The sequence below is a fragment of the Balaenoptera ricei genome, chromosome 17 (genome assembly GCF_028023285.1).
Source record: "Balaenoptera ricei isolate mBalRic1 chromosome 17, mBalRic1.hap2, whole genome shotgun sequence".
Classification (NCBI taxonomy): domain Eukaryota; kingdom Metazoa; phylum Chordata; class Mammalia; order Artiodactyla; family Balaenopteridae; genus Balaenoptera; species Balaenoptera ricei.
The window spans coordinates 37017394-37033945 of NC_082655.1; the positions used below are offsets into that span (position 1 = coordinate 37017394).

The following is a 16552-nucleotide window of genomic DNA, read 5'->3' on the forward strand; positions in this document are numbered from 1 at the left end:
TTCAGCTGACTTGAAATGAATAAAAAAAGAATCAAATCCAGATTTTTCAATATCCAGCTGTAAGGTTCATAGAAAAAAAAAGATGTATGACAGGGCATGAGTGTCTTCATTCTCTGCTTCTCTGGAATTGACAAATAACTCTCTATGGGCTGGAGCCCAGCCATGGGCCAGCTTTATGTGTGCGTATGAAGCTCTGTGGGAAAGAAACCCCCTAAAACACAGGAATTGAAATGCAATGTGCAAAAAACTTCCAGGCTCTTGAGTTTTGACTTACTACCATAATGATGCCCGTTTACGCTGGGGACACAAAAACATACTTGAAAACCCACCAACAAGACATGCTATAGTCCCCTCAAGGTCCCTCACATAACTTGTAACAAGAATGTCAGATAACTTGATTTGCTTGGAGTAAAAATTAATTTTTCTTCCATGAGAAGGTGGACTAAGACTTAAAAAAAAGTTCTATCCCCCCCTGCAAAAAAGTTCTATCTCAGAAGCCCGGTGCCAGGCCAGCAGAACAGATGTCCTTTCAGAATTAAATACCAACGTTGCTTAAACGGATAAATATTTGAAATCAGAACTATTTGAAGAACGACTCTGAGAACATCATGTTCACTGCCAGCATTACCTGAGGGTAAGGGCAAGAACCTCCTTGTGTTTGGGGATGTTGATGCTGATGATTTGCAATATCAATTCAGTCCAAGTCTGGGTCCTTTATTATTGTTAGAACCACAAATAAAAGAAGAAAGACTGAAAATTCCTGGATGAAGGAACAAAGCTAGGTGTCTGCCTGGCATGTAATGAATGTGTTCTAATTTTGTCCAAATGAAGAGGTACCAGAAAGAGTGTACACAGAACCACAGGAGTCTGTGATTCTCACCCTTGGAAGTGACTTCAAGGTTACTGGGCTTCCTCTTGTACAACGGCTCCTCCTTCAGAAATCCTGAGCGTCCTCAGCATCCAGGGCACCTGGAGGTCACCTCTGCCTCCTCCCTACTTTCATCTCCTGCTCTGCCAACTCCTGCCCTAGCCTTCTTTTTCATCCTATGGCCACTTCTCTAGCTTAGTTAGGTCCCTGAATGCCCCTCAGCACCCTCTGTGCAGACAACGCGCTGTCCCCCCATGCAAATCCTTTCCAAATCCTATGCATCTTTGCACATACAGGGTAAGGACACCTTATTCCAGGAGGGTATTCTCTAATTTTTCCATTCTTTTCCTCAGATTGATACCTACTCCTACATTCCTGAAACACTTCAACCATACTTTGTTTGATCACAAATCTTATTGCTTGTATTACAGTCACTGGTTTATATCATAGACTCAATCACTAGATTCTCAACTTCTTGAGGGCAGGAGTGGAGTCAGTTTGTATTCTCTATGGATATATTTCCCAAATGGACTGTTTTGCAAAAATATCTGTTTCAAAAGACTCTGTATCCTGAATTTGCCTTTTTGTTCCAAGATAAAAACTGAACTTGACTATGATAAAATGTGGAATGCAGCCAACCTAAAAAATGGCTCAGCTCACGAACCTAAAACAAACAGATATACTTTGAGAGACAGTCACATTTATAAAAGCTATTATTTTGTATGATATGTAAAGTAAGTCAACTGCTTTCTTCCAGGCTTACAGACATGGGATTATTCATTTGACACAAACCTTTTTAAGGTCTTGTGCTCCCATGTATATTCCTTCCTCTCAAGGACTGTCCACAACTTCAGGGCATACCCCAGGGTTTTAGCAGAGAGTGTTAGAAACCAGAACTACTACCCCTCAAAGGAGGGAAGGAGGGGATCAGAAGAGGAAAATACTTATTGTTCTGCTCATTCTCAAACCAATCGGCAGGCGTTTTGAAGTGAGGATACATGTACTTCCTAAGATAGTAAGGATAAGGCAAGCTGATGGTTTCTGTTAACTGCCCAGGGAACTCCGAAAGTAAGCAAATTAACCTAAACCTTTAAGGTATGTCTTCCAGCCAAAAACCTGGACCCTGGAGAGAAATATTGCTGGGTGTCCCTTTTACTCATCACTAGAACGGAAGAAATGCAGACTTTAATTCTTGTAGCCTACTCTTGTCTCCTTTCACATGTAGAGAAATAACCTGCAACACCAAGCATTTTGTACAATGTGAGCTCTAGGGATTAGAGAGTTGGGAACCCAAGTGCCAGAGGAATTAGTGCCAGGTTCCCCAGAAATTAAAATAAATTCTTGTTTTGGTCTAATGGTTTGATCATTTAATCATTCAATCAATTATTGGATATTTAAGGTGAGCCTACAAGGAGCTCCTCACTGCAGTAGGCACTGAGAAGTAATCATGCCCTCAAGTTGCTCCCAGCTTGGGTGGTGAAAAAGCCAAGTACACAAGTAATGAGATAAGAGCTACAAGTTCCAAGGCAGAGATCTATAAAATGTTTCTCCCTCTCAGGGTGTTAACCATCATGGTCTCTGTATAATTTCATGAGGGCAACAGTTTTGTGTCCATTTTCTTCAAGAAGAAGCATGATAAAGCTTGCTTTTTGGGGTTTGCCCTCTTGCCAACCATGTGAGAAAGCCTGGTTTAGCCTCCCTATGGAGGAAAGACCATGTGGTAAGAGAGCTGCCCAGACTTCTCAGCTGAACTCATCCGTAGCCAACCCTCTACCTGAATGCAGCTGCATGAGTGATCCCAGGCTCACACAGAAAAATCACCCAACCAAACCCTCTGAATCACCATTGTTGCAAGCCTCTAGGTTTGCGGGTGGTTTGCTACAATGAACCAGACAGAAGATGATGGGGCTTCTGTCAACCTGGGTCCCTGAGTGACCATGTAGAACACAGCCCCTGACGACAAACCCTGGGATGTAGCATGAGCAAGAAGTAAACAGGACCGTGATAGGCAGCATAATGTAGCTGATACTAATGGATAGAAATATTGGTAATAGAAATAGGGTTCCAGCAAAAACCTAAAATCTGAGTCCTTGGCTTAATGGTAGGCAGTAGAAATTGATATTGAAAGCTACAAGAATGGGAATTCATGTTACAAAGTGGCAAGACACTTAGTAAAACTTGTCTGAGATTACTTGGGAGGTAGATTATAAACCTAATAGATTTGTAGCTCTAGAAGATGAGGTTTGAAGACAAAACATAAGTAGTGAGTGTTGGCTGCTGCTGGCTGTGTCTGGCAATGTGTTTCACTATGAAGAAGCAATGAGCTCAGGAAAGAACTGGCCAGTTTGCAAATAGAAATTCAAGAGAATAAAGAGATTCCAGAAATTCAGGGCTTTGCAAAGTCAGTAATGCTTTTAACCCCAAACAGTAAGAGATAAAACTTAATCTTTGAACATGAAGGCAGATTAATACTCAGACTCAGGGCTGTGTATAGCCATCAGAACTCACTGTTAAAACTTCTTAATTGTTAAGGTGACTCAGAAAAAAATTTTAGATGAATAGTTTAACTTTGCCACAGAAGCTCTCCTAAATCCAAAGAGAGGTAAGGAAGCAAGATAGTACAGAAATATGTCTTTAAAAGGACCAAGGATGTGGTTATTAGCACATGGAATTCTCTGGAATCAAACAGGTAAGCAGTCTACTGAGTTTCTGAGAAATTACTACTGCCTAATAAATTCATGAACCTAGACTAAAAGAGTCTGTGATTGATTATTTGAGACTCAATACAACTTCAGATGTTGGCCAAGGAGGATCTCTGAGGGTAGATCCAGGGACCGGAAGAACAATGGTAAAAGAGCTCTTCCATGAGCAGAGACAGGGCTTGAAGACTATTCCTTGTTTCCAAGGTATAAAACCCCACACAACATGTGCTCAGAAAAATTTCAGAATTGTTATGGGTGAGAGGCTGTGTATGTGTCTCATTCTCCCTCTTTCCAGTTTGGAGGAGCTATTACCGTCATCCTGCCCTGTGTTTTGGCGGGGAGAGGGGAGCCGATGAGTTCATACATCTCCAGATGAAAAGGAGCCACATCCAGGCTAAGAGGGCATCACTCAGAAGTATTGAATTCCAGTGGGATGTGGTGACTGGTTAGAATCTTGGGGAGGAGAGCTGCTCTGGGGTGGGGAGGGGAAGAATGAATTAAGAGACTGATTTTTAAATAAAAAGCCAAGGGCATTTTTCTTTTTTTTTTGAGTTGTTTATTATTGCAGAATAAGCTAGTCAGTCCTGATCGATGCTGTCATTTAGTTATTTTTTACTTTCTTCACTTCACGTTGGTAGTATGGGTATGTGTGTGGAAGGCTATAGGCAACATACAGTAAGAGACTTGCTGCTTTAACCACAAAACATTTGGGGAATACTCCGTGTTCTGTCATTTGTGTCTGTGTTAGAGCACTTAGATCAGTAAGACTTTCTCTTACACATTGTGGCTATAAGAAAACCACTGAGGGGCTTCCCTGGTGGCGCAGTGGTTGAGAGTCTGCCTGCCAGTGCAGGGGACGCGGGTTCGAGCCCTGGTCTGGGAAGATCCCACATGCCGCAGAGCGGCTGGGCCCGTGAGCCACAATTACTGAGCCTGCGCGTCTGGAGCCTGTGCTCCACAACAAGAGAGGCCGCGACGGTGAGAGGCCCGCCCACCGCGATGAAGAGTGGACCCCGCTTGCCACAACTAGAGAAAGCCCTCGCACAGAAATGAAGACCCAACACAGCCATAAATAAATAAATAAATAAATAAAAATTAAAAAAAAAAAAGAAAACCACTGAGGCCTAGGTCCTGCCTCCCAGTTAGTACATTATCTTTTACTACAATTACAAATAAGGAACAGTGTAACGTAACTTGTGCTTTTCTATATATTCAGTTATCTTTATTAAAATGATTATTTACTATATTTTTATCCAACAAACAATATTTAAAAAAATTACACCAGTTTAATTTTACTGAGTAATTAAGTTACAAGGTGACGCCTAGGAAATAACTGAAAGTATTCTTGGAAGTCTATCTCTCTTCCTTTCTCTCCCATTCTTTCTCTCTTTTTTATCCTGATAGACTATATGGAATAATCCAGGGATAATCAAGAGGCAGTTACAAAGCATCCCAGCACTGCAGCTCAGTTACATAACGGGTATCCCTGTTATTAAAAGTCCTTAAGCCACCCCCTCCTCCAATTTGTACTAATTCTCTCCGTAACTGGGCTCAATTCCCATCATAGTACACTTGCTGGACTTCATCCCTCTTCAATTCTCTTTCTTTTACCTGATTCATTTTGCTCCCACCTCACATTTGCACTTCCTTTCTGATAGTTAATTCTGTGTCAACTTGACTCTGGCCACCGGGTGCCCAGATTAAAACATGATTTCTGGATGTGTTGGTGAGGGCGTGTCCAGAGGAGATGAGCATCCGAATCAGTGGAGTCCGCAGACTGCCCTCCCCAGTGTGGCTGGGCATCATCCGATCCACTGAGGGCCTGAATAGAACAAAATGTGGAGGAAGAAAGAATTTGCCCCTTTTTTCCTGCCTCACTGTTTGAGCTGGAACATTTCATTTCATCTTCTCCTGCCCTTGGACTGGAATTTACACCATGGCTTTCCTGGGTCTCCAGCTTGTCTATTGTGGGATGTCTCAGCCTCCACAAATTGATCTGAAGATATGGTAATCAGGCATTGCATTTGTTCTGCTGACTTTTGGCAAAAATCTGTAAAACATTTCACCCTCTATTTTGGGAAGGAAAAAATATAAAATATACTTATATCCCCAGATCAAATAGTTTGTAAAAGAATATCTTAGGAAGGAAAATCATAGTATGGAAGACTTCAAGGTTTAGACTTTGAAGGGAAGAAGAGATTTCCCCATATGCTACAGGATTGAACGCTAACCTGCAGAGGGAATAAGGCAGTAAGATGTAGCCTGCTTGGTTGCAGGTAGTGGTTTGTCTTAAGCAGTCTAGTGAAGAGGCTTTTCTGCACTGGACTCTGTGTTTTAGTAATCACTCTGGTGGTAGCTGTGGAGACAGATTTGTGGGTAGGAAGGCTGACAACAGAGAGACCCTTTAACGGGCTATTGTTAAAATCTGGGAGAGAGATGATGAATAAAAGGCCTGAAGTAGACCCTGGTCACAGAGAGAAGGGGCAGATACAGAGACACTTCTGCGGAATTTCTGCCAGAACTTCGTGACTTACTGGAAGAATGGGGGAAGAGAGGGAAAGGAAGGTACTGGGATGCTGCAGAAAAAGACAGGCTTGGAAGCTAGACAGTCCTGGGATTGCATCCCAGGTCCACTTGCCCTGTGCAAGTTAACCTCTCTGAGCTTCAGGTGCCATCTACCTGTAAGAGATGCAATGCAGACTAATGACAATGTTTGTGTAAAGTGCTTGACATAAAGCAGGCATTCAATACAACTTTATATCAATATTATTTAAGGTTTTTATACTGGAAAAATGGTGGTGATATTAACTGAAGCAGAGACTCTAGGAGAAGCTGGCTCGGGGGATGGAAAATGATCCCTTTGGTTTCAGATGATGACGCTGGCTTGAGGTGACTGCAGGTCTTCCAGGCAGAGATGTCTGGTGGGTGGCCAGAAACACAGAGCTGGAGCTCGGGAGGGATGCGGGGGCCTGAGACAGGTACCTGGGAGTGACTGGGTGACACAGATGGTAGCTGAAGCTCGGAGATGAATTAGATCTCCCAGAGAGGAAAAGAAGGGGGGAAAATTTCTAAGGTAGGAACGACTGGATAAGGATGAGAAGAAAATAACAGATATTCTGGGTGTAATTCTTCCTTCTGTATACTTACTGAATAATATTTTAGGGAAATCCCTACTCCTGAGTATCTTGGGAAGCAATGGTGACTCAACCAGAACAAACTGTAAACACATAGGAGACTCTCAACCAAGATACTTGGCAGATGTTACAATTGGGTGTCAACTTGCTGATATCTCTTCTGGCCCTGATATGGGGGGGTGAGGGAGGCGACTGAAGTAAGCAAGAAGCCAAAACATCTGCACTACACATTTTATAAGGCAGATTCTCACTTGGATCGACAACTGCTTCTCTATGTAAACATTTTGGGATGGATGCTAATGATATCTCTGAAAATGACAACATGCTCTTTAAGCATTAGTGCTCAGGGTTACCCCTGTCTGATATGCACCAAATGGACGGATTACACATTTGAGTTCTGGCTCATCAAGGCATTTACCAAAGTGTCTCACGATATTCTTGCAAGCAAGATAAGAAATATCTTATACAGTATAGTTTAAAACTGCTTTTAGACACATTTTCTTATTTAAGAAATGTGGGCTAGATGACAGTACAGTTTGGTGTGTTAGTGGCTGATTGAACCCACGCATTAGGGAAGTGTCTGGTGATTCACTGCAGCATGTTGACCTTGGACTTGTCCTGTTCAACATATTTATTAATGACTTGGATGAACATGTAGAATGCATGCTCACCACATCTATAGATGACATAAAGCTACTAGGGATACTTAAGTATGTTGGATGACAGCATCACAGTTTTTTTAAAAGTGATTTCAACAAGTGGATTAGGCCAATGGCAACAAGATTTAATTTACCGGGGGTAAATGTTAAGTCCTGTCATTGGGTTAAAAAAGTCAACTGTACAGCAAGTCATATGATAAAGACCTGGGGGATGTGGCTGACCACGAGTTCAATAATAACAGTCTGAACTCGTTAATAAAAAGCTAACTCAATCTTCTAATTTATTAATGGAAGCATAGGGAGGTAATAGCTGGTTAGACCACATTTGGAATAGTATGTGTAATTCAGGCTGCCAGATTTTTAAAAGGGAACATAACACACTAGTGTGTTCAGGCTAGGGTAACTGTGGTGATGGGTCTGGAAATCACACTTGCTGAAGGAATGATTCAAGGAACCAGAAATGTTTGGCCTGGATAAGGGAACAGTTAGAGAAGATGCTGAATCTGCCTTCAAATGATTGTAGTGTTGCTCTATTAAAGGGGAAGTAAACACTCTGTGATGCCTCAGCAGGTTAAACAAGGATGGATGAATGGATCCTACAGAGGGATAGTTTTCAGCTTGATATAAGCAGAAACTTTCTCATAGTCACTGCTGGAATAAGCCATGACTATGACACTGGGAGTCTTCTAGGGTGGGATGTCATGGAAGGGACTCTTGCTCTAGGTAAAAGGGGAAATTAGAAAACCTCTTCTAACTTGTGCTTTCATCGACTTTCAGGTGGAAATGTTTGTAGCCAGGGCAGGACTCCAAAGGACAGACAGTGCTCTTAGCTTGGTATAGGAAAAACGAGACTGGGCCACAAGTGAGCAGACCCAGGTTCCAGCCTGATGCTGCTTAATTATAAACCACCTAGTGGATTACTTTTTAAGCCTCAATCCTCTCATCAGTAACATAAACATCAAAATTACTGCCCCGACTATCTTAGAGTTTTTGCAGTGATCAAAGCCTCTATCGTAGGGCTTACTACACTCGACTGCATTTATTTAGCTATGCGGGTGCCTTGAAGGTGGGAATTATACATTATTCAGGGCAAAGGGTTTGGCCCTTGATAGGTCCTCAATAAACGTTGGTTGAATAAATGAATGAAAGAACAGAGACTGGATGTGAAAGCACTTTGTAAATGGTACAGAGCTTATAGGAGAAGAAAACAGCAATGATGCTGACCCCACTAAACTTCCCTGGTGGCGCAGTGGTTAAGAATCCGCCTGCCAATGCAGGGGTCACGGGTTCGAGCCCTGGTCTGGGAAGATCCCACATGCCGCGGAGCAACTAAGCCCATGCGCCACAACTACTGAGCCTGCGCTCTAGAGCCCGCGAGCCACAACTACTGAGCCCGTGTGCCACAACTACTGAAGCCCACGCGCCTAGAGTTCGTGCTCTGCAACAAGAGAAGCCACCACAATGAGAAGCCCGCACACCACAACGAAAAGTAGCCCCCGCTCGCCCCAACTAGAGAAAGCCCGCGCGCGGCAACGAGGACCTAACACAGCCAAAAATAAAATAAATTAAAAAGAAAAAAAAAAAGAGTCAAAGATCATGAGAATTTACTGGATCTTTGTAGAAGAGAATTTACCTGCAAAGAGATCATTTTAATCTGCCTTTTGGGGTTCAAACTGCTCGTTCTTCTTTGGCTCAGAAATTGCTTTTCATAAACAATTCAATCACTTCCCGTGGCTTTTAAGATAAAAACCCAAATCCGTGATTGGAGCTACAGCATCTTGCCAGGTTTGGCCTTGAACTGCCTCACTAGCCTCCCCTCTCTTACCCCCTTTTCCTTCATCTGGCACTAGGGCCACACTGGCATTTAGATCCCGGAAAGGCCAATGCTCCCTCTCTGAGCACCAAAGCTTTGAACACATTGTTCTTTCTGCCAAGAAAAATCTCCCATTCTCTCGTCTACTTAATGCCTGTTCCTCCTTTAAGGCACAGATGCCAGGTCTCTTACCCATTGACACACTCCCTGGCCTCTCAAATTAGTCTGCCGTATAACAGCACACCTGTACCCGCCTCTCCTGCAGAGTTGTTACCAGAGTTCACAACAGCACAACGACCCATGGGATTACTTGCTTATCATCTATCTCCTCCACACATGATCTCCTTGAGGGAAAGGGCTGTGTTCCATTTTTGTTCACTGTATTTTATGTAGTCCCAGCACCAGGTTATAATGTCTGGTGCATATTTAATCTCAAGAAGTCCTGTGGATTGAATGACTGAAGCAATGTTTCTCAATGTCTATATTAGTAAAAAGGTAACTACTATGTTTTCTGTGTACCTTTTTTTGTTTTCAATTTTTCCAAAGAAGGTTGCCTAACTTTGACGAAAATAAGGTTTTGAACTATCAGCAATTGAAATCCCATACACTGTGACAGGATTCTAAATTATTTCCCTGATAGGATCAAAATTATGACTTAAAATGATCAACATAAGCTTATTTTTCATGCTTTCACTTACTTATTGAGAATCTAAAGATTTTTCCTCCCTGAAGTTAGGCTCCCACCCACTGTCATTAGGGATAAGAGCACCAGCTGCCACTGCGGGGCCTCTGGCTGAGATGTCTTCTAACCAGGTGTGAGCCAAGGACACAGCCCCAGAAAACCCACCCCAATCAGAATTCTGTGGCCGACACGCTCTCAGGTCTTCTAGTTAACTCTTGATCCAAAGAATACTTCTTTGCGTAACCATAAAGTTACTGTCTGCATATTCCTTCTCATATTCCACGTCAAAATTAAACAACATGACACGGTCTTATTTACATGACCAAGGCAGGGGCATCTCTATGACTGACAAAAGCTAAGGAGTTTTCTTCCTTGGGGCATAATGGAGATTTTATGGTGTTTTAATTCTGCTTTTTTTAGGTCAGCTTTGAAATTCACATCACGTGCCTGTGATCCAGGGCTGAGGAAAAGCTCCTGGAAGACAAGCTCCCTCCTACAGAAGGGCTGCTTCCTTTCATCAGAGGACGCAGCTCCCCAAGCTCCCCAGTGATTTATATGCCCTGGTGTGTTACTGAGGAGATGTCAGCGAGGGCCTGAAACAAATCTTCCTCCAGAATAGGAAGTAAACCGTGGTCTGCGGGACATATGGCACACAGCTCCTCAAAGATAAATGGGAACATGAGACTTTGCTGGGTCCTCGGACCAGGGATGATAAGGGTGTTGGAAACAGTACCTCCTCTCAGCTTTGAAGTGTCCCTGACTACAAAGGTTTGAGGAAATTTAGAGTGAACAGGAATCCCCAAAATAAGGTTTGGCAGGCAGAATGCCTATTGTAAAGAATTCCCTAGACATGTATAAGCAAGGTTTCAAACATCTTCAAACCGATGCAGGGGAGATCAGGGACCCTTGAGAAGCTGGTGATACTTATTTTGTAAATTACGGAGACGGGGAACGTCTTCTGAGGCTGCACAGACCCAGCAGATTTTCACTGTTCATCACGTGAGCACTGCGGATGGAGATCACACCCCTCAGTAGTTTGGGGCACCACAAATGCAGGTCTCCCAGGTGAGCTGGGCCCCTCTTGCACCTGTCCCCGGCCATGTCCTTCACCTGTTTCCACAGCTACGCTCTCCCCAGGCCCCCACCCCTTTCCCTCTGTCTCTCAGCAGATGCTTCATTCCACACTTCATAATAAACTTAAGGCCAGTGGGTATCACTTCACTCCATTTCCCAGCCCATCCCTCCTGAGATCTCTACCTACACCTGTGCCCATCCCCAACTCTTTTCTGCCATCAGAGAAGAGGGCGTGGCCCTTCTGTTCAAGTAGAATTACACTCCCCGTGATTTGGACTTGTCTCTCTGGCAATTCCTCGCTCCTGTTTTCATGTCTCCTCGACTGACTCCTTTCCTGCAGCACACAAAGGGCTTCCTCCCCACTGATCTCATCTGCTTCATGGCCAGGCTTCTTGCAAGAACACTTCTCACCCGTTCTTGCACTCCCTCACTTCCACTCCCTCTGAACCTGTAACTTGCAGTGGTTACCTTGCTGGCCCTCTTCCCACCGTCTTCCATCCTGTAAACTTTCTCTTTCAGGGCCTTCCTGCTTCTGCCCTGCCCAGCTTCTCCTCCTGCCACTCTCCTGCTCCTTCTCAGTCTGTTGCTGCATGACACTCACGTGTTGGAGGTTCCCAAGGTTAGGCCTGGGACCCTCTTCTCCTCCTTTATAAGACCTCTCTTGGTAACCTCATCTTCTCTTTCATTCATTCAGTCATTCATTTATTCGTTTGATACGTATTCAGGTCTCATTGTGTTGGCAGGCATTCTGCTGTAGGCTGTGGATGAATAAGGCAGGTGTCCGACTGCCAGGAATCTTGACTTGGTAGGAAATCATTTACAGAAGTGAATGCAATTAAATATGTTACAAATGTTGTATGAGTATGTAGAGGGTCCCAGGGGGGTGGGCAGGAGACTTCACGGGGGTGTAGGGAGAGACTCTCTTGAGAGACGAGAAAGAATGTGCCAGCAGGACTGGCGAAGAGGGCAGTTAAGGAATTCCAGGTAAGGGAGCAGCATTCATAGCACATGCTATGGAGCGAGGCAGGTCTGGATAAAATCCCAGTCCCTTCCCTGTAGCACATGGGAATTGGGCCACGTTCCTTCTGGAGATCTCAGTTTTCACTTCTGTAACGTGGAGGTGACAGTCCCTATCTTGTATGGCTGCTGCAAAGGTTAAGTAAGAAGGAATGTAAAGTGCTTAGCACAACGCCTAGCATACAGTAAGCACTTATTAAATGATAACCATTGTTATCACTGTAAGTACATTTATAACTTTAATATGTGTTTTGTAACCATTACAATAGGACCTACTTCATAAGCTTGTTGTGAAGATCAAATGGGCTAATATATGTGAACGGACTTTTAAAAAGTTCAGCACAGTATTATTCAGCCATAAAAAGGAATGAAGTTCTGACACATGCTACAACATGCATGAACCTTGAAAACATTATGCTAAGTGAAATAAGCCAGACACAAAAGGACAAATGTTGTATGATTCCACTTACATGAGATGCCTGGAGTAGGCAGATTCAGAGACAGAAAGTACAAGAGAGGTTACCAGGAGTTGGGGAGAGGGGAGAATGGGGAGTTATGGGTTTAGAGTATCTGTTCAGGATGACGAAACATTTCTGGAAATAGATAGTGGTTATGGTTTTACAACATTGTGAATGCATTTAATGCCACTGAATTGTACTGAAAAATGGCAAATTTTAAGTAAAGCAGAAAGGAAATGCTAGGTTCCTGTGCCATTTTCAACAAAAATATTATCACTAACATCCAGAGTGAGACAGAGACAAATCAGGACATCTGATCTGTTCAGGTTTTTAAAACTGTGCTTAAATTTGCAAAGTTTCACATACTACTAGGATTAATATGTATATTTTACACTTAGCAAATTTTCAAAAGAGGTGATTAATCTAGGGTTGACAATATGATTGTCCTAAGATCTGGACAGTTAGATTACCTTCCGTATAAAGAAGATTAACAATTTTATTTCATTTTTGACCTGGATTTAGACCCAAGATGGGCTTGCTTAACTGGTGCTCCCCTCTCATAAACAGTTGCAAAGTACGCTTTGAGATACATACTTGTGTTTGAGAATTTATAGCCCATTGAAGATGTAAAAGTGGATACACATGTGCCCTCACACAGAGACAAGACATTCAGCATTTAGAAAACTATGTGTAGAAACAGACAATTACCAGAACCTTAGAAAAGGGACTGTTTCTTTGGGTTTTGGCAGGAACCCTCACGGCTCACTGACCTGCGTTCCCTGATTGTTGATGTCGATGGCGTCGCTCCACTCACTCGTCATTTCCTCCAGCAATTCTACTCTCAAAAGGAGGCTGGGGAGTAAGTCTCTGGTCCTGCAGTCTGGGTAACTGGAAAACTGATGATACAGCTCATGATGAATTGAGCACTCAGGAGGGATTCTTCTGCAATAAACCTCACACTTCGGAATATCTAAAATTGAAAAAAAGAAAGGCATATGCAGACTTAGGCCTTGAAGAAAAAGACTTGGGGATGTTAAACGTAATGGGGCAAGAGAAACTTCTCAAAGAAGCTCACTTTTATTTAAGGATCACAGGTAACTACGAAGTCAAAAACCTCCAGAAAGAATATAGGTTTTGTATTATTTAAATTCAATACAATAACATATACCTTTAGTATTTTCCTTTATAAGTACTGTTACTGGACATCTGTTGTGGAAAATTATTCGAGGACTAGGGTCTTCTGAGAGGGTTAAATAAGTCACTCCAAAGTGCTCTTGATATGTCAGTGCTATAGCCCTAGAACAGAATCAGATCAAAGGATAGAAATGGTTTAGAAAAAAATGCATGCTTTCTCTCCTGATAACATGTTTATTTGGATTTGCAATATTCAGAACCTCTGTAACACCTTCTCTCTTATACATCAGAAGAAATGTTTTCCAGAGAGTGGATGGTCATCCGCTCATCTATTACCTGCCAAACACTAATGATAGGTTTACTAATTTTTTCTGACAGTAGTAAACATTTTTATCATATTCAAGAAAATGTGAAAAATCATATACACACTACTATATTTAAAACAGATAACCAACAAAGACCTACTGTATAGCACAGGGAACTCTGCTCAATCCTATAACAACCTAAATGGGAAAAGAATTTGAAAAAGAATATGTATAACTGAATCACTTTGCTGTACACTTGAAACTAACAAAACATTGTTAATCAACTATACTCCAATATAAAATAAAAATTAAAAAAAAATTAGGTTAAAAATATAAATAAAATAAAACCCCTATAACTCCTACCACTCGGAGAGAATTACAGATATCCTTGTGCTAGCTTTTCCTCCCGCTCTTTTTTCCTCTGTGCATATGTGCCTTAATCTCTTCAGATGGGGTGACTTCCTCCTCAAAAGTGCTGGTAAATTTTGGCAAAGGAGGAGTTGATGTGCTTCTAGAAGGACGACTAGAGAATCTGGGTACTTGCTCTTTTTTAATTCTAAAGGTAGGTATGCTCAATATGTTTGTTGTCAATTTTTGCCAATCATCATGCTTTACAGGATCTCCATTTTGACTACGAAGAGCAAAGCTGTATTTACGATTTGGCCTCAGAGAAACTGCTGTGTGGCCATAGGCTGACCTCTACAATGGACAGAGAGAAAGGCTCCAATTTAGACCTAGAGACTACCAAAAAGTATTTCATATCAAAGCAGGAAAAAAATTCTCTCTGAAGTTTAAATTCTGTGGACCAATTGTTGAAATTAATCGAAGAAATCAGATATTTGCCAAATGTGGCCCTCAGTTTACACTTATTATAAGGGGTCAATGACACACTAAAGAATTTCCCATTCATTACCTATTCTGTTCGCCAGTGTGAGTTCTTCCCAAAGACTGTATTTGTCTGAAATGTCAAGGTGAACTGTCGATTAGTATTTGGGGAAATCATATTACTGACTAACACCATGACATGTGCACTGTTGGACTGGGGGGAGGAGAGAGGAGAGGAGATGGAACACTCTCCGAGTATCAGTCTTTGGATTAACACCGAAGTTCTTCTCCCAGCCTAACTGTGGAAGAGCCAGGCAAGCCAACCACAGAGAATGCTCTACCGATAGCCAAGAGAGCTGGGGTCAAGACTAAAATATGGCACTTCCAATTTAATATTTAGCTTAATATTTATAGATAAAGATTTAAATTATATTAATAAAATCTTGGAATTTTAAACTTAATTTCTAAGTGTTTTATTTTACATTTTGTCTCTCAGTTTTAAAAATAAGTTTTGTTTTCTATACATAGGTTCACATTGCTTTCAAAAATACTTCCTTAAACTTACCACACTTAATTGATGGAAATGTTCTATTTGTTGATTGTATCAATGCCAATATCCCAGTTGTGATATTATAGTTTAGTTTTGCAAGATGGGGGAACTGGGTAAGGGATACATGGGACCTCTCTGTATTATTTCCTATAACTGTATGTGAATCTACGATTATCTCAAAATAACACTTACTAGAGAATGGACTTGAGGACACGGGGAGGGGGAAGGGTAAGCTGGGACAAAGTGAGAGAGTGGCATGGACATATATACACTACCAAATGTAAAACAGATAGCTAGTGGGAAGCAGCCGCATAGCACAGGGAGATCAGCTCAGTGCTTTGTGACCACCTAGAGGAGTGGGATAGGGAGGGTGGGAGGGAGGGAGATGCAAGAGGGAAGAGATATGGGAACATATGTATATGTATAACTGATTCACTTTGTTATAAAGCAGAAACTAACACACCATTGTAAAGCAATTATACTCCAATAAAGATGTTAAAAAAATTTTTTTTTATTGAAGTATGGTTGATTTACAATATTATGTAAGTTTCAGGTGTACAGCACAGCGATTCAGTTATTTACATATATTCTTTTTCAGATTCTTTTCCCTTATAGGTTATTACATAATGGTGAGTATAGTTCCCTGTGCTATACAGTAGGTTCTTGTTGGTTATTTATTTTATACAGAGTAGTGTGCATATGTTAATTCCCAGCCTCCTAATTTATCCCTCCCCCCACCCCCCTTCGGAAACAATGTTTTTTTTAAAATAAATTTATTTGTTTATTATTTATTTCTGGCTGCATTGGGTCTTCGTTGCTGTGCACGGGCTTCCTCTAGTTGCAGCAAGCGGGGGCTACTCTTCGTTGTGGTGCGCGGGCTTCTCATTGTGGTGGCTTCTCTTGTTGCGGAGCACGGGCTCTAGGCACACGGGCTTCAGTAGCTGTGGCACGTGGGCTCAGTAGTTGTGGCTCGTGAGCTCTAGAGCACAGCCTCAGTAGTTGTGGCACACGGGCTCAGTAGTTGTGGCTCATAGGCTCTAGAGCGCAGGCTCAGCAGTTGTGGCGCATGGGCTTAGTTGCTCCACTGCATGTGGGATCTTTCCGGACCAGGGCTCGAACCCGCGTCCCCTGCATTGGCAGGCGGATTCTTAAGCACTGCGCCGAAGTCCCAAGTTTGTTTTAATTAAAAAAAAAAAACTCACCACACTTAACTTCTCCAACCAGAACATAAGGACAAAACATTCCTCTCAAGTTAGGGGTGAAAAGTGTTTATAAAATCATGGATGTTTGTGAGTGTTGTGAAAGAAGAAGGGATGTGTGTAGGGAATGGA

The 16552-nt window shown here is 42.2% G+C and overlaps 1 protein-coding gene across 9 annotated transcripts in view; it reads right to left on the reverse strand.

Moving 5' to 3' along the window:
- VPS13B (vacuolar protein sorting 13 homolog B) overlaps window positions 1-16552 on the reverse strand; it is a 766991-nt gene that overhangs the window by 28038 nt on the left and 722401 nt on the right. For all 9 annotated transcript variants that reach the window (XM_059902238.1, XM_059902239.1, XM_059902241.1 and 6 more), the window contains exons 53-54: window positions 13576-13703; window positions 13178-13377 (exon numbers count right to left, since the gene is read on the reverse strand). In XM_059902238.1, the coding sequence (XP_059758221.1) occupies window positions 13178-13377; window positions 13576-13703 (328 nt within the window). The remainder of the gene's footprint in view (window positions 1-13177; window positions 13378-13575; window positions 13704-16552) is intronic.